Source organism: Pelecanus crispus, chromosome 1, assembly GCF_030463565.1.
Source record: "Pelecanus crispus isolate bPelCri1 chromosome 1, bPelCri1.pri, whole genome shotgun sequence".
Lineage (NCBI taxonomy): Eukaryota > Metazoa > Chordata > Aves > Pelecaniformes > Pelecanidae > Pelecanus > Pelecanus crispus.
In genome coordinates, this window is record NC_134643.1 from 178,481,352 (window position 1) to 178,505,649 (window position 24,298).

Genomic DNA, 24,298 nt, shown 5'->3' on the forward strand with positions numbered 1-24,298 from the left:
CCCTCTGTAGGCTTTCTTTTTGTGTTTGAGTTTGTCCAGGAGCTCCTTGTTCATCCATGCAGGCCTCCTGGTGGTTTTGCCTGACTTCCTCTTTGTTGGGATGCATCGTTCCTGAGCTTAGAAGAGGTGATCCTTGAATATTAACCAGCTTTCTTGGGCCCCTCTTCCTTCCAGGGCTTTATCCCATGGTACTCTACCAAGCAGATCCCTGAAGAGGCCAAAGTCTGCTTTCCTGAAGTCCAGGGTAGTGAGCTTGTTGTGCACCCTCCTCAGTGCCCTAAGGATCTTGAACTCCACCATTTCATGGTCACTGCAGCCAAGGGTGCCCTTGAGCTTCACATTCCCCACCAGCCCTCTTTGTTGGTGAGAACAAGGTCCAGCATAGCACCTCTCCTCATTGGCTCCTCTATCACTTGGAGAAGGCAGTTATCATCAATGCATTCCAGTAACCTCCTGGATTGCTTATGCCCTGCTGTGTTGTCCCTCCAACAGATATCAGAATGTTTGAAGTCCCCCATGAGGACCAGGGCTTGTGAACATGAGGCTGCTCCTATCTGTCTATAGGGGGCCTCATCCACTTGGTCTTCCTGGTCAGGTGGCCTGTAGCAGACCCCCACTATAATATCACCTGTCCCTGCCCTCCCTTTAATCCTGACCCATAAGCTCTCCTTTGGCTCTTCATCCATCCCCAGGAGGAGTTCCATGTGTTCCAGCTGGTCATTGACATAGGGAGTGACACCCCCTCCTCATCTACCTTGCCTGTCCTTCCTGAAGAGCCTGTATCCTTCCATTCCAACACTCCAGTCATAGGAGCCTTCCCACCACGTCTCTGTGATGCCACTGAGATCATAGCCCTGCAGGCATGTGCACGTCTCTAAGTCCTCTTGTGTATTCCCCATGCTATGTGCATTTGCATAGAGGCATTTAAGTTTGGCCTCCAATGAAGCTGACTTACTGGCTGGAGTGGCTAGAATTCCTTTGTGCTAGAATTCCTGCAGCTGCTCTCCTGCTGACCTGTGATCCTTCTCCAGGCTCTAGGCATCCATTGCTGGCACTGGCATCAGACTGGTAGGAGTGGGATGGATTGAGGTTCCCCTCCCCAGCAACTTTAGTTTAAAGCCCTCTTTACCAGCTTGGCAAGCCTATGACTGAAGATGCTCTTTCCCTTCTCTGACAGATGGACCCCATCAGCCCCTAGTAGACCAGGTTTCTCAAAGTGAGTCCCACGGTCTAAGTAGCTGAATATTTCCATACTTCCAGCCAAATAATTCCGTATCTCTGTCCAATAACTTCATTAAAGGAGAGTATAAAGGGGAAGATTAAAAAAAAAGAAAAAGGAAACAAGGTGTCACTCAAAGAAATGACAAGACTGAGAGAATAGTCTGGACCGGAGCTTTTAAGCTGCCACGCTGTGCCTTTCACAGCTGCCTACACTTCATGTCATTAATAACCAGTAAATAAGATCTGCAGGTGGGCATATAGGGCACCCTGAGCCAAGAAGCTGTAGCTAGGGCTTCTGCCTCTTAGATGGGTGGCCAGGCTCATTTGCACAGGGCTGCTTATGTTTCCATACAGAAGTGTAACCCTACTTAGCATAGCTTCAGGGAGGCTGCTACAATACAGAGAATGCTAATTACTGTAACCAACTGGCAATGATGCATCCAAAATTAAATGGCCTGTGACTGAGCAGATGAACAATTTTTATAGCCCTAAGTTCAGGGAACATGGATATTCTGTCAAATTAGCGCACAGTCTATTTGGTCTTAATAGGTAAATTGAAGTCTTTTAAAAGACATTTAGATGTGCTATTAAGTTATCAGTGTGAGTGCAACTCTCCTTCCAGTTTAAAGGTGTCCAATTTGAAACTAAAATAGCTGTAGCCCATTACAGGAGAAAAAGAGAAAAAAAAAAAACCAACACCCAAACCCACACAACATTTTATGGCCCTTATAAGCTTCATTTTCAGGTGAAGCTGGAACATGGCCTCTGCTCCTATTCTAGGCTCCTGTTCATCTCTTTGTACTCAGGCAAAATTCCCACTGAAGTCAGCAGCAGCTCTGAGAACAGAGGCCTTCGGGCATAGACACTGCAGGCTGCCTCCTCAGTCTTCAATTCCAGTGAAATTTGGGTTTTTTTCAGGAGAACATTGCAAGATCAAAGTTTTTACTTGACTTTCTACAATTAGCTTTAACAAGTAAACGAAAGCCGAGGCCAGACATACATAGTCCTCGATTTTTCCTGATTGCACTTAGTGAATAAATTACCCATATATTTCAGCACAGATGATATAGCAGTCCAGCTTTCCTACAAGCACTCTCAACAAATATATGTATCCATCAACTGACTTTATTATCCTCTTTAAAGTTACCAAAATTCTTTTTCTGAATAACTGAAAATACTTGAGAAAAGGAAAAAATTTGTAAATAAACTATGTAGAAAAAAGTTCCAAAAGACAAATTTTATTGCCAGAGTGCAATCCTTTTCAAAGGATGTTTTGTAGCAAGTGAGACTTACAAGGAAAGCTATTGGTGCAGTATATCTGGCAGAATGGTTCATTTATAGATTTATCAGTAAGCAAGAATCTGACTGCTTTCAGGAAAAGCAGAGTTGTAAGCTGGCTTAGTCTCCCCCCAGACGATAAACAGCTGGATCTAAAATCCACTGCACTTAGGATATGATTACAGAAATGTCACTGAAATCAATATCTTTAGTTACTTGTCAGAGTTCCCTTTTTGCTGACCATATTGAACTGAAACACAGATGCCCCTTCACCCCAGCTTCCCAACACAAAGTATGGGATTCACCTCATCAGTCTTAAGACACATCTACAATGTCTGGTCTAGTCACCCTAGGGTCCCTTTATAGGCATTGGAGAAAAACTAGGCACTTGTAGAATATAAGTCATCAAATCTATTTAGGATGTTTATCTGAAGATACGATGCATCACATCCTAGAAAGCTCTGTTTCTCTGCAGTGACTCTCAGACATGTTTAGTGAGATTTGCTCATATGTAGATACCTACATGTTTTTGCTGGGTGAAGAGGAATCTACAAAAAAATTCTCACTCATTCTTCAGACACCCAAGATGAAAGCTGCATACCCTGCATGCCCTTCAAGGGGCTTTTTATGGGTTCCTTGAAGACTGCATGCACACTGGGAGAGCACCCCTTCGTGGCCACCAGGACTCAAGCAGGGTCATCTTCTCCTTCACCCCCATGTGCACAGAGGGGTGGGGGGAGCTGCAGAGGTGAGCTTACCAAGGAGCAAAGCTGGCAGAACAGCTGCAGCCGCTGTTGAAGCAGGAATTGATGGATATTGATAACACCGTCAGAATATCTCTGCAGTTTTCACATTGGCCCCTTTCTCCCCTTCGCTTAGCAGCAGTTCGCTCCAATTGCTTCCATCTTTGCTTTTCTGTTTCTCCGTTTACCTCCTAACATAACCCGCCTGGATAGATTTAAAAAACAATAACACAAAGCTTATAGAACTCCAGCAATTGCTGGATATATGTTATATCCTTGCCTCCCTTCCTCTCTTGTCGATTTAAGATCTGTACAGCAGTCTATTTCTTAACTGTGTTTTTCCTGATACTAGCCTCAGAGGCTGAGTCTACATTTACCTGAGCTGCGGCGTCCCAGGAGCACTCGCAAGTCTCTGAAGTCATGTCTGACAAGCTATCATCAACTATTAAAAATGGGGTGGGGTGTTTCTGTTTTAATCCGGTAACATTACCATAACAGACAACAAGAAAAATTACTTGAATATTAAACATCTTTGCTAAACATTATCATAAGCAAGAGTCAGAGAAACCGGGAGTACAGATCTCAGAGGTAAGTCAAGCAGGAAAGACCTGGGACCGATGTGGATCTGTAGCATCTTACATAGCTTGCTGATGAATGCCTGGTCCTGCAAGGAGCTGTACACAATGCCCTGGTTGCCACTGCAATCCAGAGGTCCCTGATTCTGAGCCAAGGGTAAACATGTATATAATGTCAAAATGCAAACCAACACTTTTTTTACGTTTTTAACAAGAAATCCATTAGAAAGCCTTTCAAAGATCAGCTGAAGTTATTAAATCAACTCAATCCAATTAATGCAAAATTTAGAGAGACAGAAGTAGCTACTGCATATACTAGCAGGAAAGGCATTGTTTTTCTCTTACATGATTATGAAGTTAAAATTATTTAATTAAAATACACAGCTTTGCATATTCTGGACTAAAAGAACTCTGAGTATTGAGGGAGAGATTGATTTTTTTGAAAAAAAAGAAAGATGCATTTCCATCAACTAGTAGCTCATATTCAGCGACAGGATTCATTCTCAGAAGTGCTGAAGTTGTTGAGCACTGAGTTAGTGACACAATAATTCTGTGGGAAAACTGCAATTAGGCCATTTTGCAGGTGTCTGCAGCAAAAAGCCAGGAAGAGCTGGGGCACTGTTACAGTTGTCTCTCTCTATTGCTTTGCAGCTTTTCCTTTTCTTTTTTTCTGCCAGGAAAGACTGTCCAGGATTACGGAGCTCAGTACAAAACTTAACACACTGCTCACATTCACACTAGCATCTGTCAAATCACTGGATAAACAGACAGCTGGTTCCCACCACCATACTATTGCAAAGAAATGCTCAGAGGGTGATACATTTACTAGATCTCCTTAGCATCCCTCCTGTTCGAAGACGTCAGCTGCAACTGGACTCAGAAACCACTTCTGATTATGCAACATACAGAGAATAGACAGGCATCTTTTTAAGGATATAACTGGAGTAACTTAACATATCTTCCATTACGTACGCTTGCTACTGTCCCTGTAGCAGACAATAGCCTGCTTGATTTGCCACAATGCAAAACAAACAAATTATGTCCAGCATCTTGACAGCCCATGGACAATGAAAGCAAAAAAATGAGTTTGACTTTGCAGCAAACAGATGAAGAGAACAAGGGTAGCAAACAGCTCAGAGGTGGTAAGATCTTAAACCGTCACAGCTGTTTGTAAAACAAATGGGTTATTTGGATGTCCTCTGCATGTTGTCTCTGACATGATCCTTACAGGATGACTTTTCTGAAACGGCAGAAAAGCACTGTGTGTGACTGAGATTTAAAGGAAGAGGCCTGAGAACTTGCTGTACTATGATTTCATTTTTTATGGGAAAAATTAGTGCTGAGCATATGCCAAATGTATATGAAGATGTTACATTTCAGCAGAATATATGGTAAATGAGTAGTATATGTTGATTGAGGAATAGGACTTTGAAAATTAAACCTTTTTTTTCAATCTTAGCTACATGGATAGTCACAAAAATGATCCATTCCCCATATTACACACATTCAATGTCAGCAAAAATAGGGAACACTGACAGGGGTTCACATGACTCCATACTGATGCTGAGGAGTGCACCAGGACACTCTGTTGCCCATGATTTGAAGCTGTATTTCAGAGCCTCTCAGAAGAGCTCTGCCAGAATAAACACGCTTTTGGAGTGACAACAATGGGCAACCAGTTTTGATTTCAGACATTAAAGATGAGGCTAGGGATTTTTCAGAGATGTAAAAGATAATGGTTGCTACATGATCCCACCACTCTGAAGTCCTCAGTCAAGTGAGATTTTAGGGAACAGTGACTTATCTTAACATGTTTTAACAGAGATTAGGACAAAGAACCCAAATGTATTGCAGAGGCTGTAGCAAGTCTGCCATTCAGGTGTTCCTGGCCTGGAGAAATTTGTCATTCTCAGCATGAAACAGAGCATTCAAAGTAAAGCACAAAGTATGGGGCGGAAAAGGATTCATCTTGCTCAGTGAATGCTTCAGGTCACTCTTCAGCCGTGTGCTCTTACCCCTTGTATGTCCATATCTGTGTTTCTTAAACTATAACAGCAAGCACAAACAAAACAAACAAACAAACAAAAAGAAAAATACAGAAAATTTAATTGTCAAGATGGAGATTATCAGCTGCAATTGGACCAGGAATGTTAAGCAACATTGCTTGCATGTTACTATTTCAGTATTGTTTCAGGTGTGCTGAACATGCTATAAGAAGGATTGTGTCCTCTCCAGGCGCTTGGGACTAAAGAGCCCACACCCCTCCTTACCATGTTTCTCTTTAAAAATCCTTAGACTTTCTGTTTACAAATGCAACTCCTGCAAAAGCAAGTACTGGGTTTACTCCCAGGTGCAAGAGATGCAGTAGCGCACCCTGCAAGAGCACTTCCAGGTACCCTCGCTGCCCTGGGATGGGTCATCACCTCACATACGACCTCCATGACAAGAAATACAGCAGGGCTGGGGACATCAATGTATGTACACACAAACACACACCCTCACACGGCTTGTCTGACACTTGGGAGAGGCCAAAGAGCAGCCAGAGCACTGTACGGCCATCAGGAAGGCACTACCATCTGTGATGGACTACCAGGAATCAGGACATGGCCATGGAGGGTGGGATGGGAAAAAAACAGAGCCCTCTTTTCTCCCCTCAGAAAAATCCACACTTACTCTCAAATTACTCCTTCTGCCTGACATGCACAGTGGTCTGCAACTTCCAGCTAAAGAGGTTTTATAGGTGACAGATGCCAGTCAGCAAGCCCCATGGTATGAGCTGTGGGTACTCAGGACCTTTCAGGAGGAGGTGATAAACCTGCCGAAAGGTGGCACAATGTGCAGTGGCTGCACTGTTGGCTGGCTGCTCAAATTAAATTTTAATAGAACTTTTAAAAATAATTTCAGCGTAAACCACAATGTATGTGAGTGAGCCTAAATTAATAAAAAACTATCTTTCAAGAATGAAGAATAAATGTAATCTGAGATCAATATTTATGAAGCTGTGATTAATTGACTGATGACCAAATGATTACAAACTTCTGTCTGAGGCAGCTACTCAAATGTATTAGCTTTGATAAAAAAAAAAAATTAAAAAAAAATACAAACTGGGTCAATGAAAAAATGCATTCCTAATCAATTTTTAATAGCACTTAAGATTTTATGATTTTTTAAACTTTCCTTTTAATAATTAATCAGAAAAATGAATCTAATTTAAACAAGGTGGTATAAGGTGTTCTGTATCTGTTTGATGGTGTTCTTAATGAAGAAATTCAATTAGGGCTGACTTTTCATTATAAATCTCTGGTTTTAAGGAATGCTCTGATTGGCTGGTAAACATTTGAGACTGGGAGAATAACGGAGGCAAACCAGCGAACCGCAGCGCTCAGCACAATCTACTCATTAAGATTTTACATTGTTAATTCCAGCCTCCCCTTGCTTCCAAAAGAAAAAAAAAAAAAAAAAAAAGAAAGAAAAAAAGAAAGTCCATGATCTCTGTGATCTCTGTAACTTTTTTGAACTTTTCTGGTGTGTTGCAGTGCTTTGCCTTGTTCCTTGCAACATCCTTGGGGACACTGGGGACAAATCCTCAGCTGGTAGCAGGCACCATAAGGTGTACTGAAAGGCCGTCATAATTACAGTTTAAATCAAGACTTCTTGCACACGTGTGTATATTTTGTCAGTAACATACTCCATGGTTCAAACTCGGGAGTAAGGAGGAACATCAGAGGTTCAGCAGCAGCCAAAACTTGCAGAATAATGGCCGAAACTTGAAGATGTTCCCTGCATGGATAGATAGAAGCACCGCTCTCCTGAACTCAGTTAAATCTCTGCAGGTGGAAGGCTTGGAGAGATCTTCCCTGCATAAAAAGTAACTAAAATTTACCCCTCTCCTCTAATACTGCCTATTTCACAAAGGCTCTGTATAGACTAGCAAATAAAATAAGCGCAGGACACAAAGCATGGCCTGTTTATCCATACCTCCTGATGGTTGGGACAGTGCCTGGTACAGCTGTCTGTTCCCCCAGACGGTCTCCTGAAAAGCCCATGGATATGTCCTTAGGCTGAGACATACCATTATGGGTAGGTTAGAGAGTGCCTGCACAGGATAATACTTCCAGAGCTTCTTCCTGCCCTCGGACATCATTCTAGTATAATTCAGTTTGTTTGGATAAAATATTCCTCTGAAAAAGGGTCTGACGGGAAATCAACTTCTTGCGTGCGCCTCAAAAAGAAAACGGGGGATAGCCTAACGTCCTAGGCATGCAAGCTGCACCGACTTCAGATATAACCCAGCATTTCTATTCTGTTTGGTTCCTTGCTTCCTTGCTGGCACATGGCAAGAAAAATGGAAAGTGTCAGAAGGGCAAGATCAAAAAAACCTAAAAGACGTCATAAAGAACAGGGTTTTTCTTACTGAACTTTGGACACCTAGAAGTAAGATGTCTAGGTCTGAGCTAGTCACTTTGAATTCCTTTGTGGACTACAGAGCCTGAGAGCAGGTATATTCCAATTTAAAAGGAGATAAAGTTACAGCAGTTAAACCCAAAACAAAAACCGCATCTGTAAAAGCGATTTGTCAGCTTTTACTATTTCATGTGAAGACTAACTGCACCAAGCTTACACAAGACTGTCAATCTCGAACATTATTAAATCGCCAAAGCTATGCTCTTACTCTGCCCCCAGCTCACTTAGCCAAGGGCCAGAGATTTACTTTCTGGCCTCTGGCATTCATTTTATTTCCTTTCTGGTCGTACAACATTTTTTCCACAGCCCAAAATCAAAACATTGTTTTAAAGAGAGAGGTGAAATTCGCCTTCGTTTTAAAATGAAAGCCACACGGGAACTCCCAAAGAGCAAGGAGCAAGTAGCAAGAGCAGCCTACAATGCTCAGGCTGTATAGACGGGGTATCTGAGAGTTATGTATTTCCGCTGAATGGCCTCTGAATGGCATCAAGAAGAAGGGATTAGGCAGCCAGTGAATCCCTGAGCCGCTGCCTCACAAGTGAGGCCGTCACTCTGCAGGGCTCGTCAACAGTAAAATCCTAAGCAGGGGGGACCTGTTTTCACCCTTTCTGAAAGTAGTATGATTTAAGGACCACGGGTTTGAATTTAGGCACCCAGAATCCCACAATTAAATCACTTCTTTACTCTTGGGTTTAGGCAAATTTCACTCTATATTCCCCTAAATCATGTAAAACCACCTGGAAAACCCTTCTTAAAAGCTAAAGATCCAGCCTTGTTTCGCAAAGAGGAAACTCTTCAAGGCAAACTCGAACAGACTTCACTGTTGCAGAAGTGGATACTGAGAGTGGATAGTCTGGTTTGGCAGCTTCCAGTCATTTCTACTTCAGCAGAATGAGAAAGAAGAAAATAAATCAGTGTTTTATATGTATTTGTGCAGGTGAAAACAATGACCTTCGAGTCAGGTTTTCATGGTACAAAGCTACACATCTAAATGTACCCAAATTATTAGAACCAATACAGCTGCATTACTTACTTTTTGCTTACCAACTTGGCTAATCAGCCAACAAGACACAAATTTCACTGTTGACACCCTCACCCATGCTCCTCACTGTCTCTGCACAACATGCTGTTGGGAAACATGCACAGATCTAAAATATAGATGATTTATGCACTTTAAGTCAAAAATACAGTAACTTTATTTGGCTTTATGAGTCAAACAATAGGAGTCTCAAGTTGAAAAGTCTTAACTGGCTCAGTTTAGCACTCTGACCAGTTTATTTTGTCCTAAATCAGTTCCTTTCAAGCTCTCATCAAAGAACTTTTCATTTTTGTAATAGATAACGTTTCATATTTTCACTATTAATCATCTCAAGGTTTCTGAGATTTCAAAAGCAGATAGTGAAGTGGCTGAAGCATTTCACAAATAAAGCCCTGATCCTGGGAGATCATTTGTGGTTAGGTTCTCGCTTTTAACCCATCCTTTTAACCACCCTTTCTCTGTAGATTGACTAACAGCAGCGGCCAGACACCCATCTCCTGCCTGCCTGTTTGATCCTTACACCCCAGTGCCTCCGCAGAGGCATGCCAGGCATTCCAGGAAGTTTTTTATCTGTTTCATTCTGGCTCCAGCCCTACTGCAAAAGCACCCTCCATGCTACACTGACACCGATGTTAGGTAGCCTGGACTCTTTAAATGTTTGTTACCTCCTGCAGTCACATTACATTTCTCAGCTCCCCTTAGCTGCAGCAGATTGTTACCCCTCCAGCTCCCTTCTCCTCGCTCTCTGCGGTCTCTTTCTCTCTCAGCACTACAGAATTAAATATTTTCCATGCCCCTGAAGAGTTAGTAACATCATCACATAAATTTCAACTAAACCTCAGGCGCTACTAGATCACAAATAATTTTTGAAGTATTCATTCACTGACTAGGCATCTAACTTCAGCAGAGATCTGCTAAACAAATAAGTTTAACCTCCTTACACAGAAAATATATTCCTTTTAGCAGCTTATTCAGAAAAATAAGCTCCTTTACAAGCTATTTTTGGTTGAGAGAAAATGTATTCATCCCAACAGAGCTTGTTCTCTAACAGGTCACTTTCCAGTTACATACACTTTTTTGAAGCAGTGGAAGTCATGCCTTTGAAAGGGTTCCTGCTTTATCCCAGATTCATTTAAAAGAGTTTCACATGTCAACTGTAAGATGCATTTCCTTGCTTTTGATTTCTCTTTCATGCATTTACCCTTTCTGCTCTTTGTATTGTCTATTCACATTTTTTCAATAAAAATCAATATAAAAATAAAGCTAAGAAAGGTAAATAACACGGATTCACTGCATTCCTGTGCAGTTAGCTGGCTGCACGATAAACACACTCAACTATTTCAGGCTCCAGTGGTTCTCTTTAAAGCTCAAAACCCAATAATTTTACATTTCTCTTGCAAAAATTCTCTGAGCACCCTCCTACCTAAATGGCAGGTTAATCGTGCCAGGACTGAAAGCATCTCCTCATAGTGGCTGTCCACTCATTCCTGTTTATGACAATTAACAGTACGTCCATTAAGTTGCTAATTGGTTCTTTTTTTTACTTGACATTAAATCAGTTATTCTGAAATTTACTAAAAATTGTTGTGTTTTAACATGTGAACGTTCAATCTTTATCAAGCGTGTATTATTCAAACCTGTCCTTTCCCACCTCAGGATACGTCACCATCAAAGCCGCCAGGCCTTGTCTACACCGGAATGTCACCATGGATTAGTTTGCTCGCTTTATTTGCAGTGACTCACCTGTATCAAATTAAAATGCATCTGTGCAACTCTGCTATGTCGGCCTAAGATACTTTCCTTGTTAATCATTGCATCCACAACTTTACACTTGTTTGAATTAGCTGCTCAGCATTCTAAGCATTTATCATGTGTTAAATCACTCAGGTCTATAATCTTCAACACGCTGTGGCACGTTGACAAGAAACTACAGGAATCCTGGGACTGAGGTCAAGCAAGCAGACTCCTAGGAGCCTCCCGTCCCACCAGCACTGGTTCCCAGCTGCTCTCTGGCAGCCCAGGAAGCGCAACACCAAGGCTCCATGATTTGGAGAGTCTTCGGTGCAAGCCAGGTGGCAGACACGAATTTTCATCCGTGGATTTGGCCCCTTGGTTTCCGTGGATCAGGACGGGATATTTCATCAGGCATCGTTAGGCAAGCACCACCAGCCACGGCGCTCGCAGGGCTTGGGGGCCTTATCGCAGTCCTCATTTCCTTGGTGCCCTCTAAGCCGCAGCCGTGTGGGCTGTGAAAATCCCACCCGAGCTGACAGACCATGCTTTGGGCCAAGAAGCGAGGGGTTTCGGCCGAGCCACCTGTGCAGCTGGAGGGCAGCGCAGGAGCCGAGGGGCAATGCCAGGTGCCAGCCCGCTGCTGGCTACGGGCTGCTGCAGCCGGACGTGAGGCGGTGGGGAGAGGGGGCTCATGCCCCGGGATTTTCCCCAGGAACGTGTTCCCATTATGTATTTTGGAGGAGGGGGGGAAAAAAAAAAAAAGGGACATGGGGAAAAGCGCAGAGGAAGGCTCGGGGGAATTAACAGGATTAAGACAGCCGGTTTATTTAATTCAGCACAATGAAACCTGAGGGAGGGATAGATTTATAAGGGGAAGAACAGCCCCTGTAACCGTGGCAGCTGCCTCCTGCGAGGGCTTTTTCCCAAGCGCTCCCCACGGCCCTGCATTTCCCCTCAGGAAGGCCACACATAGGCCAAAGCTCCGCGGGCTCCCCTAGGCCAAAGCTCCGCGGGCTCCCCCAGGCCAAAGCTCCGCGGGCTCCCCCAGGCCAAAGCTCCGCGGGCTCCCCCAGGCCAAAGCTCCGCGGGCTCCCCCAGGCCAAAGCTCCGCGGGCTCCCCCAGGCCAAAGCTCCGCGGGCTCCCCTAGGCCAAAGCTCCGCGGGCTCCCCAGGCCAAAACTCCGCGGGCTCCCCCACGCCAAAGCTCCGCGGGCTCCCCCAGGCCAAAGCTCCGCAGGGACCCCAGGCCAAAGCTCCGCGGGCTCCCCCAGGCCAAAGCTCCGCGGGCTCCCCCAGGCCAAAGCTCCGCGGGGACCCCAGGCCAAAGCTCCGCGGGGACCCCAGGCCAAAGCTCCGCGGGGACCCCAGGCCAAAGCTCCGCGGGCTCCCCAGTCCAGAGCTCCGCGGGCTCCCCTAGGCCAAAGCTCCACGGGCTCCCCTAGGCCAAAGCTCCGCAGGCTCCCCAGGCCAAAGCTCCGCGGGCTCCCCAGGCCAAAACTCCGTGGGCTCCCTAGTCCAGAGCTCCGCGGGCTCCCCTAGGCCAAAGCTCCGCGGGCTCCCCTAGGCCAAAGCTCCGCGGGCTCCCCAGGCCAAAACTCCGCGGGCTCCCCTAGGCCAAAGCTCCGCGGGCTCCCCAGGCCAAAGCTCTGCGGGCTCCCCTAGGCCAAAGCTCCGCGGGCTCCCCTAGGCCAAAGCTCCGCGGGCTCCCCAGGCCAAAACTCCGTGGGCTCCCTAGTCCAGAGCTCCGCGGGCTCCCCTAGGCCAAAGCTCCGCGGGCTCCCCCACGCCAAAGCTCCGCGGGCTCCCCTAGGCCAAAGCTCCGCGGGCTCCCCAGGCCAAAACTCCGTGGGCTCCCTAGTCCAGAGCTCCGCGGGCTCCCCTAGGCCAAAGCTCCGCGGGCTCCCCTAGGCCAAAGCTCCGCGGGCTCCCCTAGGCCAAAGCTCCACGGGCTCCCCTAGGCCACCTCCTCGGGGCCGCGGGCCGGTGAGCCCTGCCCTGGCCTAGCCTGGCCTGTCCCGGCCTGGCCTTGGCCCGGCGGGCACGGCGAGCCCTGGCCTGCCCGTGACGGGTCGAGGGGGGAGGCGGGGGGACGCGAGGGGGGCAGCAGCCGGCGGCGGGCAGAGCCGTGAGGGGGCCGCGGCTCCCGCCCGCCCTCCAGGGGAACGCCGCAAAAGCGCGCACCGCCTTCCCTCCGCCGGGCGGCGGCTTGGCCTCGCCGGCTTGCCGTAGCGGGGCTGGCGGGGGGCCGCTGCCGCCGCCGCCGCCTTTACCGCCCGCCCGCCCGCCCGCCTGCGGGATTTCCGTGCTGGCGGGGCCGGGCCGGGCCGGGCCGCCGCGATGGCGCAGCACGGGCCGAGCGTCACGCTGTCCCTCACGCTGCCCATCACCTGCCACATCTGCCTGGGGAAGGTAACGGCGCCGCCGCTGCCCTTCCCCTCGCCCCCCCCGCCGGCGGGCGGCCCGGTGGTGGGTACGGGGGTGCGGGGGGGCGTCCGGCCCGCTCCGGCCGGCGGCTGCTCGGGGGGCCCCGCCGTGGCCCGCAGCCCTGACCCCGCCGGCTTTTGTCTCTTTTAAGGGCCTGCGGCTCCGCGCTGGGAAGAAAGTTGGGGGGGGGTCCCTTCTCCTCGGGGTGGTGGGGGGTCCCGCCTCGGGGAGGAGGGGATCCCGTCCCCCGTGGGGGGGTCGTCCCGGCTGCGGGCGAGGTTTGCTGCCCCCGTTGGGGTGGTGGGAACCGTGCGCCATGGCGGCGGGGGCCTCCCGGGGGATGTTGGAGGGGTCTGGCGGCCCCAGCCCCCCAGGCACCGGTCGCCCCCGCGCCGAAACGTGGGTGCGTGGCTCCCAGGGGGAAGGTGTTGAGGGTTTTTTTTCTTCTGGTGTCTGCAGGAGCTACGGTGTTTTAAAATACTAGGTTAAATGTGTGTTTGAGCGCGGTGCTGTGTGGCAGAGGACAAGCGAAGACAAAGAGGGGGTGTATAACCAAGTGGATTTAGAAAGTATTAAGCAAAACTGCAGTAGTCTGGAGGAAAAGTTTCTGTTTCCGCTTTCTGACCCTTTCTCTTCTCCCTGGGGAAGCAGAGGGCTCTTGCTAGTCCGTTCTTCTCTAGAAACCCCGGAGCTAATTTCATAGCTGTCACTAATTGCTTCTCAAATTCTTTGCTCATTCCCCACCGCTCTTTTTCTCTTGTTTCGTTACTCTCCAAAACAAAACAAACCTCTTAAATCACAATAGTAATTACAAGGGAAGAAACAACCTTTTATGTTTGTACTCTGGCATTTACTGTCCAGTTTCTTTCTACCTCACGTGGCCTTTACTACAAGATCTTTTCTACCAGAGTGGTAACAAAAGAATAGGAACATTTGATGTTTAAAGTAGGTGTAGCTAGGGTAGTGAAAGTAGTCAGACATCTCCCTTTTCTCAGCTCTCTTAACTGACAGAGAGTGATGCTTTTAGCAACCGTGTTTACTCATTTCTTGGCTTTTCTGTGGAAGCTGAGCAAAGCTTCTTGGCTGTGGTCTTCTCCTTTTCTATTTATCTGTTTAGTGAAAATGGGGGAGAACACAAATTTGCTGTCTGTAATGCAGAGTGGATACTCTTGAAAAAGAGGAGAGTGAAATCAAACTGACAATGTATTTGCTATTTGAAGCTGATCCTAGTGACTTTGTAATCTAAACACTTGATAAATTCATTAGGTATTCACTCATATTTTGCTGTAAAGCCACTGGGTTATTTCAAGCCACTGTTTCATAATTCCGCTTCTTTTCTGGAGTTGGTTAGGAACTGATGTTCCTGAGTTAGTACTGGAAGAGATTTCCGCACTCTCTTACTTGGTATCTTGCATTGAGGTAATATTATATAAGTGAAGCTACTGGTGATATCTCTAATGAAGGTTTGAATGCTTTCCTTTTTAGATGTGTGAAGCTGTTTAAATTTTGCCAAAGTTGACAGCTCTGGCTGTCTTTTCTAATACATATCTTTGTCTCCAATTTGGAACTTCATTGAAAAACTTCATCAGAAAAAGCTCTTCTCTTTTCGAGAGTAAGGTTAGAGGAAGAAAAAGTTAATTAGTTTAAATTAAGGGAAAAGTCTTGATGGTGTTGTCCTATCTTCTAGGGTGGAGCAGAAAGTGTCATGGAGGGTTGACATATTCTAATACTTCTGTGGTTTGTAGCATATGCTTCAAATTGAGTAGAAGGCCCACCCTACAATGAGAATGTACCTCTTGCTATCTCTGCAAAATTTACAAAAGACTGGCTGTAAAATGGAAACTATTCACTGTGCATAATGGTAAGGGGATAAAAAGAGGTATTGAAGAGAAATTAATTCAATAATGTCAACCACTCATTGTTTTTAATGAAGCAGAAATCCTGGGGGGGCAGGGGCGGAAGGGGTACGTTAGCCCATTTTGTTACTGTGAACACTATATTGGCAAGATGTGCAAATAACAATTTATAATAAGAGTTAATTGTTTGGATAAATTTCGTGTTTGTTGCCTGAATGTTCTTTTAACACAGTCTGAGCTATCTTCTAACATATCTGTATTCATAATTAGTAAGTAGATCAGCAGCCATCTGCATGAGGACGTGTTCTGGTTTTGGCTGGGATAGAGTTAATTTTCTTCCTAGTAGCTGGTATAGTGTTGTGTTTTGGATTTAGTATGAGAAGAATGTTGATAACACACTGATGTTTTAGTTGTTGCTAAGTAGTTTTTACACTAAGTCAAGGACATTTTCAGCTTCCCATGCTCTGCCAGCGAGGAGGTGCACAAGAAGCTAGGAGGGAGAATAGCCAGGATAGCTGACCCAAACCAGCCAAAGGGATACTCCATACCATACAATGTCATGCTCAGTGTATAAGCTGGGGGATGTTGTCCCCGAACAGTGATCACTGCTCCCTGGCCTGGCTGGGTGTCAATCAGCAGGTGGTGAGCAATTGCAACATGCATCGCTTGCTTTGTATATTCTTTTTTAAATTATTATTATTATCAATTTTATTTCAATTATTAAACTGTTCTTGTCTCAACCCACGTGTTTTCTCACTTTTACTCTTCAGATTCTCTCCTCCATCTCACCAGGGATTGCAGGGGGGTAGTGAGTGAGCAGCTGTGTGGTGCTTAGTTGCTGGCTGAGGTCAAGCCATGACAGTCCTTTTTGGCACCCAACATGGGGCACGAAGGGTTTGAGATAGTAACAGATTAACCAGAGCGTATTAAGGAATTTGTGTGTTAACAGTTGCCCGTCACAATATTGATTCATTTGTTCTCAGTATTGGTTTATCTGATCTCCACCATGCTCATTTTTTGCTGTACATGTTAAAGATTGGTGTTGGTTTTTGCAGTTTGCTGTGCTCTGCAGTAATTAGTGATGTTTTGCCTGGGAGATTTGTTATTAAAACACTGGCCTTGAGCTTAATTTGGTATTTGGTCTTTGTACTGAAGCCATTACTGTACTTCGGGTACCACTGCATGGAGACAATTAGGAATTATAACTCTTCCTCTGAGAGGTTTTTGTGGAGGAAATACAGAATGGCACCTTCGCTACCTTCTTCTACGATGTTTCCTCCTTCATTACAATAACTCTTCAGTATCTTGAACATCCTTGGGTGGTTAAGATACTTTTATTGGTATTTCTTGGGAATATTGTTTTGATTTGCCTAAGGTTAATAAGCAGTTTAAGAATATCATCCAGAGATCTGCCCCAAGGCTGGAAAGTTATGAATGGCAGGGTATGTGCGATAGTATGGGCAAGTACCTAGGACGGTAGGCACCTCCGGTGTTTTGGAACTTCACCCTGAACAAGTGCAGAATCCTGAAAAACTAGTAAATTATTTTGAAGAAGTATGTTGTCACCCTGGCAACTCCAGAGAGACACAAATCACTGCAATGTGCTGGGGCCTGGCCCTTGCCTACCGAGCCCTGTTCAACACTATTCAGAATCCTCAAGGGGAAGAGAAGGTCTCTGGATCTGACGACAAAACGACAGGCACTGCGGCTACTCCAGCTACAGCAGCAGGGACTGCAGCTGAACCAGAGAACCAGCCCATGCCAGTATCAGTCACCTGTGTACACAAGAAGAAATACACAAGAAACGCAGCTCATTTAGTAAGGGATGAAGGTGAACCAGGGCCATCACGAGAACAGGAGGAAGAAAAGGCATAACCCATAAACGAGATGGTAACCACCCGATCCCTATCGCTGAGTGAGCTGCAAGATAGGCGAAAATATTTCAGTCGTCATCCAGGCGAGCACATCGTCACCTGGCTGCTCTGATGCTGGGATAACGGGGCCAGTAGCCTGGAATTAGCAGGTAAGGAAGCCAAGCAGCTGGGATCCCTTTCTAGGGAAGGGGGCATTGACAAAGTGATTGGAAAAGGGGCACAAACCCTCAGCCTCTGGAGGCAACTCCTCTCAGGCATGAAGGAAAGGTATCACTTCAAGGAAGATGTTATATGTCACCCAGGCAAGTGGACCACCATGGAGAGAGGTATCCAGTACCTGAGGGAATTAGCTGTGCTGGAAGTGATTTATGGTGACCTGGACAATGAGCAGTTATCCAAAGATCCAGATGAAGTCAGGTGCACACGACCCATGTGGCGGAAGTTTGTATGCAGCGCACCATCGTCATATGCCAACTCATTGGCAGTAACGATCTGGAAAGATGGAGGGGAACAGACAGTGGATGAACTGGCTGGCCAATTCCAGCAATACGAAGAAAGTCTCTCTTCTTCCCTCATCTCAGCTGTGGAGAAAATGTCCCGGAAGGTCCAGCAACTCAAAGAGGGTATGTCCTACTCCTCACCTGTATGGACCAGTATCTCAGGAGTAAGCATCCCTCTGCTCAAGAGAGAGGATATAGAGGGTACAGACCACGGGCCACCCTGTGGTTTTACCTGCATGACCATGGAGAGAGAGGACATGAGGAAGTGGGATGGAAAATCTGCCTTGACCCTAGAGGCACAGGTACGTGAGTTGCAAGGAAAAACAATCACAAAAGGGAGTTCTTCCAGGAAAATTCTGGTCCGGTTTCCAGTGGGCAGTTCCCCAGACAGAGTAGAAGGACTGATTTTATTTCCGATCTTAATGCAGAGACCTCTGATTCATATTTACAAGAAGTGACTAACAAATACTATGACTAGGATGAGAGGGGCCCTGCCTCCAGCCAGGTGGAGGAAAGGGACAACCGGGTTTACTGGACTGTGTGGATTCAATCGCCTGGAACATCAGACCCACAGGAGTATAAGGCTCTAGTGGACACTGGTGCACAGTGTACCCTAATGCCATCAAGTTATAAAGGGACAGAACCCATCTGTATTTCTGGAGTGACAGGGGGATCCCAACAGCTAACTGTATTGGAGGCTGAAGTGAACCTAACTGGGAATGAGTGGCAAAAGCACCCCGTTGTGACTGGCCCAGACGCTCCGTGCATCCTTGGCATAGACTGCCTGAGGAGAGAGTATTTCAAGGACCCAAAAGGTTACCGGTGGGCTTTTGGTATAGCTGCCTTGGAGGTGGTGGAAATTAAACAGCTGTCTACCTTGCCCAGTCTCTCGAAGGACCCTTGTGTGGTGGGGTGCTGAGGGTCGAAGAACAGCAGGTAGCAATTGCTGCCACAACAGTGCACCGTTGGCAATATCGCACCAACAGAGACTCCCTGGTTCCCCATCCATAAGCTGATTCGTTGACTGGAGAGCCAAGGAATGATCAGCAAGACTCGCTCACCCTTTAACAGTCCCATATGGCCAGTGCAAAAGTCTGACGGAGAGTGGAGGCTAACAGTAGACTGTTGTGGTCTGAACGAAGTCATGCCACCACTGAGTGCTGCTGTGCTGGACATGCTAGAACTTCAATACAAATTGGAGTCAAAGGCAGCCAAGCGGTATGCCACAACTGATATCGCTAATGCATTTTTTTTCAATCCCTTTGGCAGCAGAGTGCAGACCCCAGTTTGCTTTCACTTGGAAGGGTGTCCAGTACACCTGGAATTGACTGCCCCAGAGGTGGATACACAGCCATACCAATTGCCATGGACTGATCCAGACTGCACTGGAACAGGGTGAAGCTCTGGAACACCTGCAATACATTGATGACATCATTGTATGGGGCAACACAGCAGAAGTTGTTTTTGAGAAAGGGGAGAAAATAGTCCAAATCCTCCTGAAGGGCACTTTTGCCATGAAACAGAGTAAGGTCAAGGGACCTGCACAGGAGATCCAGTTTTTAGGCATAAAATGGGAAGATGGACGTCATGAGATCCCAGTGGATGTGATCAACAAAATAACAGCTATGTCCCCACCAACTAGCAGAAAGGAAACACAAGCTTTCTTAGGCTTTGTGGTTTTTTGGAGAATGCATATTCCAGATTACAGTCTGATCGTAAGCCCTCTTTACCAGGTGACCTGGAAGAAGGATTTCAAGTGGGGCCCTGAGCAACAACAAGCCTTTGAACAAATTAAACAGGAGATAGTTCATGCAGTTAGCCCTTGGGCCAGTCCAGGCAGGGCAGGATGTAAAAAATGTGCTCTACACCTCAGCCAGGGAGAATGGCCCTACCTGGAGCCTCTGGCAGAAAGCACCAAGGGAGACCTCAGGTTGACCCCTAGGGTTTTGGAGTTGGGGATACAGAGGATCCGCAGCCCACTACACTCCAACTCAGACAGAGATATTGGCAGCATATGAAGGGGTTCGAGCTGTTTTGGAAGTGGTTGGTACTGAAGCACAGCTCCTGCTGGCACCCCGACTGCCGGTGCTGGGCTGGATGTTCAAAGGGAAGGTTCCCTCTACCCATCATGCAGCTGATGCTACATGGAGTAAGTGGGTCACATTGATCACACAACAGGCTCAAATAGGAAACCCCAGTCGTCCAGGAATCTTGGAAGTGATGATGGACTGGCCAGAAGGCAAAGATTTTGGAGTATTGCCAGAGCAGGAGGTGCTACATGGTGAAGAGGCCCCACTGTATAATAAACTGCCAGAAAAAGAGAAGCGGTATGCCCTGTTCACTGATGGGTCCTGTCATCTTGTGGGAAAGCACTGGAAGTGGAAGGCTGCTGTATGGAGTCCTGTACAACAGGTCGCAGAAACTGCTGAAGGAGAAGGGGAATGGAGTCAGTTTGCAGCGGTGAACGCCATCTAGTTGGCTTTAGGTATTGCTGAAAGAGAAAAGTGGCCAGTCCTTTATCTCTATACTGACTCATGGATGGTGGCAAATGCCCTGTGGGGGTTATTGCAGCAATGGAATCAGAGCAACTGGCAGTGCAGAGGCAAACCCATCTGGGCTGCCACATTATGGCAAGATATCACTGCCCGGGTAGAGAACCTGGTTGTAAAAGTACGTCACGTAGATGCTCACATACCCTGGAGTCAGGCCACTGAAGAACATCAAAACAACCATCAGGTAGATCAGGCTGCTAAGATTGAAGTGGCTCAGGTAGATCTGGACTGGCAACATAAGGGTGAATTATTTATAGCTCGGTGGGCCCATGACGCCTCAGGCCATCAAGGAAGGGATGCAACGTATAGATGGGCTCGTGACCGAGGGGTGGACTTGACTATGGACACTATTGCACAGGTTATCCATGAATGTGAAACATGCGCTGCAGTCAAACAGGCCAAGTAGTTAAAGCCTCTGTGGTATGGAGGACAATGGCTGAAATATGGGGAGGCCTGGCAGATTGATTATATCACACTCCCACAAACCCGCCAAGGCAAGCGCCATGTGCTTACAATGGTGGAAGCAACCACCGGCTGGCTGGAAACATATCCCATGCCCTGTGCCACCGCCACACTATCCTGGGCCTTGAAAAGCAAGTGCTATGGTGACATGGCACCCCAGGAAGAATCGAGTCAGACAACAAGACTCACTTCCAAAACAACCTCATAGACACCTGGGCCAAAGAGCACAGCATTGAGTGGGTGTATCACATCCCCTATCATGCACCAGCCTCCGGGAAAATCGAACGACGCAATGGACAAAGACTACCCTGAGAGCAATGGGTGGTGGGACATTCAAACATTGGGATACACGTTTAGCAAAGGCCACCTCATTAGTCAACACTAGGGGATCCACCAATTGAGCTGGCCATGCCCAATCGAAATTTTTATGTACTGTAGAAGGAGATAAAGTCCCTCTAGTGCACCTAAAAAATATGTTGGGGAAGGCAGTCTGGGTTATTCCTGCCTCAGGCAAAGGCAAACCCATTTGTGGGATTTCTTTTGCTCAAGGACCTGAGTACACTTGGTGGGTGATGCGGAATGGGGAAGTCCAATGTGTACCTCAAGGGGATTTGATTTTGGGTGAAAATAGCCAATGAATTAAATTGTATGACATTACTTACTATATAATGACTTCTGTGGTTGCTATGTGCCATATCAATGGTGTTAGAGTAAGAATCACCTAGATTAATGAAGAATTAACTTTGATGAAACTGAGCAAAGTGCAGCGATGATAGAACCGGACAAGCGCGGCGATAATGGAACCAGAACTGGCTTCAGCATGCAATAGTCCAACACCACACGCCATCTGTCCTGCCCTGAAGGACTGTTATGACAGATGGAGCCCAAAGTCACGGACTAAATGAACTCAACAGACATTTTAGAGGGATGGCCCGTAGACTAAGAGAGTGATATCTGTGTGTATATATCAAAAGACAGGAAAAGTGGTGGTGATTAATTGAAATGTATTGGAAGGTGTGGGACTTGAGCATGATGTAGGTAGGATAGAACAAGGGGTGGATACTGTCTTGGTTTTGGTTGGGATAGAGTTAATTTTCTTCCTAATAGCTGGTATAGTGTTGTGTTTTGGATTTAGTATGAGAATAATGTTGATAACACACTGATGTTTTAGTTGTTGCTAAGTAGTGCTTACGCTGAGCCAAGGACTTTTCAGCTTCCCATGCTCTGCCAGTGCTCTGCTCAGCACAAGAAGCTGGGAGGGGGCACAAGCAGGACAGCTGGCCCAGCCGGGCCAAAGGGCTATTCCATACTGTATGATGTCTTGTTCAGTGTATAAACTGGGGGGAGTTGGCCGGGCGGGCAGTGACTGCTGCTCGGAGAATGGCTGGGCATCGGTCAGCAGGTGGTGAGCAGTTGCATCATGCATCACTTGCTTTGGATATTTATTATTATTATACTTTGTTTCAGTTATTAAACTGTTATTATCTCAACCGATGAGTTTTCTCACTTTTACTCATCCGATTCTCTACCCCATCCCACCAGGGGCATGGGATGAGGAGTGAGCCAGTGGCTGTGTGGTGCTTAGTTGCCAGCTGGGGTTAAACCACAACAGGCTGTTAGGTTTACTCATCCTAGAATGACTGAAGGTCTCTCCTGTTGGTTTTGGTGTTGACAGTTTGCTTGGGCTCAGGCATGTGATTCTGTGTGTGTTGAAACCCCCTCTAGGATGTCTGGGGATGCATTCACTGGTACCAGCGTGCCTGCTTTTCCGCATGCCTGTTCCTCCGTTAAAGCTGCTTGTAGGTCCAAAAGTGTGTTCAAAGTGACATAGATGTGTACAGGATTTGATTTTGATCTGCATGGGAATTGCATTATGTGTGGGGGAAGAATTAGGAAGTTGCTCAAGATCACCTAGCTGATGAAGCCTTCCTAAATAAGCTGTAGTCTTTCTAGACATTGTGGTCGATTAAGGAACTGAAACTGTGCTGTAATTCAAGTGAAATGCTTTTTTAGTAATGAGTATGTTGTGATCGCCCTGCCCCTGCCCCAGGCTTGTCACAGTCGGTGGTTCAGGTGGTTCAGGGACTCGGTGAAGGGCAGCGGCACCCCCAGCCATTGTGTGACATTTCAATAGCGGCTTCCGCTGTTGTCGCGTGGATTGCTTTGTGTGGATCCTGAGCCAACAGAAGTATAAACCTCAGGCCTGAAATGAAACTTGTAAAGGTGTGTAAATCAGAAGCACTGTACCCTGGAGGGTAATAAATGTGACTTACTATTTTGCTAGAGATATGGAGTAATCATTCACTTGCGAGAAGTGTGCTTCCATGTCAGGTTTGGGGTAACTGAGGGTCTCTTGCTTCCCGGGGGGCAGACCTGCACTCCTGAAATGTCTTTTGCTGTTTGGATTATTTTATGTTATTCTGCTCTTGTATTGTATCGTCACCATCCATATAACTATTCTCAGACTGCTTCTGAGGAAGAAAGAAATACGGCCAGAGAAGAAGTTGGGTTTTTTCCTTGTAGCTGCTGGTGGGAAAGCTGGAGGGAGCTCTTTTTCTGGTAAAGAAAAGCAGTAAATAACAAGTTGGGTTTTTTTTTTTTAATAATTGAAATTGTAATATTTAAACGTTTCCAAAGCATTGGTGTGCTAATGCTTGCATTAATCACAAAAAAGCCTCCTTAATTGGAGCTGAAACTGTGCAGACACTTGGATAAATCGCTTAGTGTCTCTGTAGTCACACCTTCAATAACTTGAGTTTCTGTTTGTGTATAGATAAATCATTTGGCTTCCCAGACTGTCATATTGGAGGTTTTAAGGGTACTGTGAATCCTGTAATGTGACAGTCATAGATGGTAAATTGGAGAAGCAGCTGACAGATCTGAGCCTTAATTCAGATCCATGTGTATTTCAGTGGTAAAACACTTGGGTTTTAGCCTGTGCAACACCAATTGTATGGGTGTGATTACTACAGGACACATTTAATCTGTTTTCCGAAGTGATTTTTGGCTGTCCTTCCAGTTGCTCTCTCCTCCCTGCCAATGTTTCATTTTTCCTTTTTAGTTTGGCTACTTTACTAATAGAATGAAAGAGGAAGATCTTGGGCATGATGAGGACTTCTTTTAAAATTGAAAAATTCTCTTGAACTTGGGTTTTAAGTGCAACACAGTAGACTCTGAAGTAATAGGCACTGCTACTTCTGTGTCTCAAAACACATTTCTTGAGCAAAAAGAAGTAATTCTTTCTAAGACCCCTAACACAGATAGTACTGTTAAGTCTTAAGAGATTTGAGAGTTTGTATTACAGTAAGCTGTAACAGAAGCTGCAGTAAGGCATAGATATAGGGGAAGGTCTTTTTCTTCCGTATCATGTTTGGTTCTTCTGTGCACACTTAGCTTTCAAACAGGGTTTGTAGTTAAGGAGAATAAAGAGTTAAAGAGAGAATAATACGTTGTCATTAATATTTTCTAAAAGTTTGTTTACCCTGCTGTTTTGGAAGGGGAGGGAAAGCTTTGTGAAAGGATCTGTGTCTGATTGGAATATTTAATCCTTCAGTTAGCTGCCCCATTCTTGGGTAA

At 46.2% G+C, this 24,298-nt stretch overlaps 1 protein-coding gene across 1 annotated transcript in view; it reads left to right on the forward strand.

Moving 5' to 3' along the window:
• Nucleotides 1-13,391: 13,391 nt before the first annotated feature.
• The window catches only part of OBI1 (ORC ubiquitin ligase 1), a 29,056-nt gene continuing 18,149 nt past the window's right edge, over nucleotides 13,392-24,298 (forward strand). The window contains exon 1 of the mRNA XM_075727733.1: nucleotides 13,392-13,463. Within this exon, the coding sequence (XP_075583848.1) occupies nucleotides 13,392-13,463 (72 nt within the window). The remainder of the gene's footprint in view (nucleotides 13,464-24,298) is intronic.